Below are 2768 nucleotides of genomic sequence, written 5' to 3' on the forward strand. Positions count from 1 at the left end.
AAACCAGTCCTTCGGCTCAGCTCTCGGGACCATCTTGTTTTCCTTCTGACCAATGTAATGACGTTGCCCTTATTGTCTCTTTCCTCGTCCACACTTGGCATGTCCTCCCCGCTCCACGCTTCAATTATTTTGCTTATGGGCTGGCCACCATGTTCAAGGAAGTCTTGGATTTTAGCTGGAGACGGTGCAACTGCCAAGAGGAAGTCTTAAAAGGAGGCCAGACCTGATGCCTTCCTACTACCGACCTCAAGTGCTTAATAAAAGGACGCCATTCTTCCCTACTCTTGCCAACACTACACTCTCTCAGAGGAACTTGAAGGTAAACCAAGAACTCTCTGCTCGATATTATTTATATTCCATATCCTTATAAAACCCGCATTCCTTATCTTCCATTATCGTTCGCTACTACTACCAGTGTTGTCATGCTTTAACTAGATAATTCTTCAAGCAGCATTGGTAGTGCACATTTACTCTCTCTCTCTCTCTTTTCTGGTTCTCGAGCATATATCTCATTGCTTCAATCTTGTAGTAGCCGCCTTCCTTCCTTTTCTTTTATGCTTGGATGGAAGAAATGCAGAGAAGCAAGCGAAGGCGGATCTATTCGCTCGAACCAAATGCCACAATATACACCGGCTTTCCGCATAAATATGTGAGTCATCTGCTGCCAGCTCTCACTAAAGCCACTAGCCTTATTTCTTGTGGTGGAAATAACGATGTGGACATTGAGAAGATGTTGAGGTTCGAAGTGGACATGGCTCTGGTGCTCTCTGCCACCGGCTTCAAATGGAGTCGTGCCCTGAAACGCAAGCTCGAGCAACGCATGAACTCCAACCAACTTCATCAACCCCCCACGGGCCGTTCGAGCATCGTGAGAACGACGAGCAAACACCAGATGCTCGACCATCTTCTACCACCCCTGCCCATTCCTCCACCTCTAGTTCTGACAGAGGAAACTAGGCCAAAAAGAACAATATGGCAGCGGAGGAGGAGTGACGACAAGCAGACCAGAGGAGAAAAGGAGTTCACCTACCGCACGAGGATTCTGAGGGGGATTTTGCCTGGTGGGAATGAGATGGATCTGTGCGAGTTGCTTTCCGAAGTGGAGAGCTATGTGGTTTGCCTACAATTGCAGGTGACCATCCTTAGGTCTCTCGTTGATACCCCTTGACGCGCTTCAGTTTCATGTGCTTGGTTTTTCAGCAGGCAATAAGCTATATGGCACTCATTGCCAGGACGCCAGAATGTAGATAGAGAGTTTAAATTATTGTGGGGAAAGAACCCAATCGTCAAATGTAATGCTAGCTCGTGAGTTGATGTAACTTGTTTTGTGAAAGATCATACCTTAAGGCGTGTGAAATGGTCATCAACAACATGAGCTTGAGTAGTTGTGATCATTGCGTAGGTTTGGCATTTGGTGGTATGGGTCCTGTAACTAGGGACATGATATGACCTAGAAAACGTAACATGCTCCAACCAGTGAAATGATCATAACTCGGGTGTCTCGATTACCTGATCATCATAACATTGTGAGTATGACGAAGGGCATTCAACGGTACTGATCAATAGTGAGTCCTTTGGTAGTCCTGAATCAGTTCTATCTAGGAAGAAATATATGAAAAACAGATAGGAACAACTGTCAGCACCGTGGTCAGAAGTGTCTGAGTCCAGTATACCCTTTCTGAGAACCTTTATATCAAGGTCTCAGGAGCTAAGGGGACTGATTTTAAATGCCAGCTAGTCTTTTGTGTCATGTAAATGGGAGTGATAGAAGGTTATGTTTGATACACTAGGTATGAAAAAGGATCAAGAATGATCAGTTTTCTCTTTAAACATAAATTTAAAAAAAAAAGATTTCTAACAGACCCTCCCTAACTTGGAGATGAAAAGACAGAGAACAGGAGACTTAATTTATTCAAAAGTTTTTTTTTAAAAAAAAATCAAATATTGAACATATATGTACAAACGAAGTTATAATATAACTTATTGATTTGTTTAAGGTAAGAGTTTTATTTGAACAAGCCTCTAGCCCTTTCCAAAATGGGCTTTACCTTCTCGTCAATAAAACGGAGGTTTTACCTTCTCTTCATCAACAAAAAAAAGGAATTTTATTTGAACAATTGAGATCCAATTAACTCAAATTCTTAATTCATAAATAAGATCGCTGCAGATGAATCAAATAGTAGCCACTACTTTGTCATATGGATGTAAAAAAAACGAGGTATGGGAAACTTGCCTAGAAATGGTGAATGAATTAATAACATGTTTATATATGAACTATCTATAGTTACACCCGAAATGTGCCTCTAGGAAATTCAGACTATAGATCATAGATAACTACTGAGCATTTGTATTGCCAAACTTACACCAATACCAAATAAACAAATCAACGGAAAAACAGAAGTTATTTGCATCAAAAGAAGAAGAATTTGACAAGTACTGTGATTAGCGGTTGACAAAGAGTTGATTGCGGCTCATAATTTCATTAACTAAAGCATTTCTTGTGAGAATTTTACTAAATGAAGCATTATTGGCCTTTGTTTCACATAAGGATTCAAGATCTTGTTGCGCTTTGATATCAGATAAAACGGTTGAACCAGGGTGAGATCCAAGCAAGTTAAACAGTAGACTAGGTCAAATGGAAACCAAGTTTCTATCTACGGGTATGGGTTGAGTTGGAGGTCTTCTTAATCAGTTTGATTGGGACTCGAGGTTGGGTCAACATGCGAAAAGTCTTAATCGTTGGACATTAGACGGGTCGGTTTACGCCC

At 41.2% G+C, this 2768-nt stretch overlaps 1 protein-coding gene across 1 annotated transcript; it reads left to right on the forward strand.

Annotated features, from left to right (window-relative positions):
• The first annotated feature begins 245 nt into the window (after nt 1–245).
• On the forward strand, nt 246–1667 carry LOC105039278 (transcription factor bHLH146). The gene is made up of 2 exons (XM_010915378.4): nt 246–319; nt 533–1667. The coding sequence occupies exon 2, from the start codon at nt 563–565 to the stop codon at nt 1166–1168; it is 606 nt and encodes a 201-aa protein (XP_010913680.3). The 5' UTR covers nt 246–319; nt 533–562; the 3' UTR covers nt 1169–1667.
• Nucleotides 1668–2768: the final 1101 nt, after the last annotated feature.

Source organism: Elaeis guineensis, chromosome 1 (genome assembly GCF_000442705.2).
Source record: "Elaeis guineensis isolate ETL-2024a chromosome 1, EG11, whole genome shotgun sequence".
In the NCBI taxonomy this organism is placed as follows: domain Eukaryota; kingdom Viridiplantae; phylum Streptophyta; class Magnoliopsida; order Arecales; family Arecaceae; genus Elaeis; species Elaeis guineensis.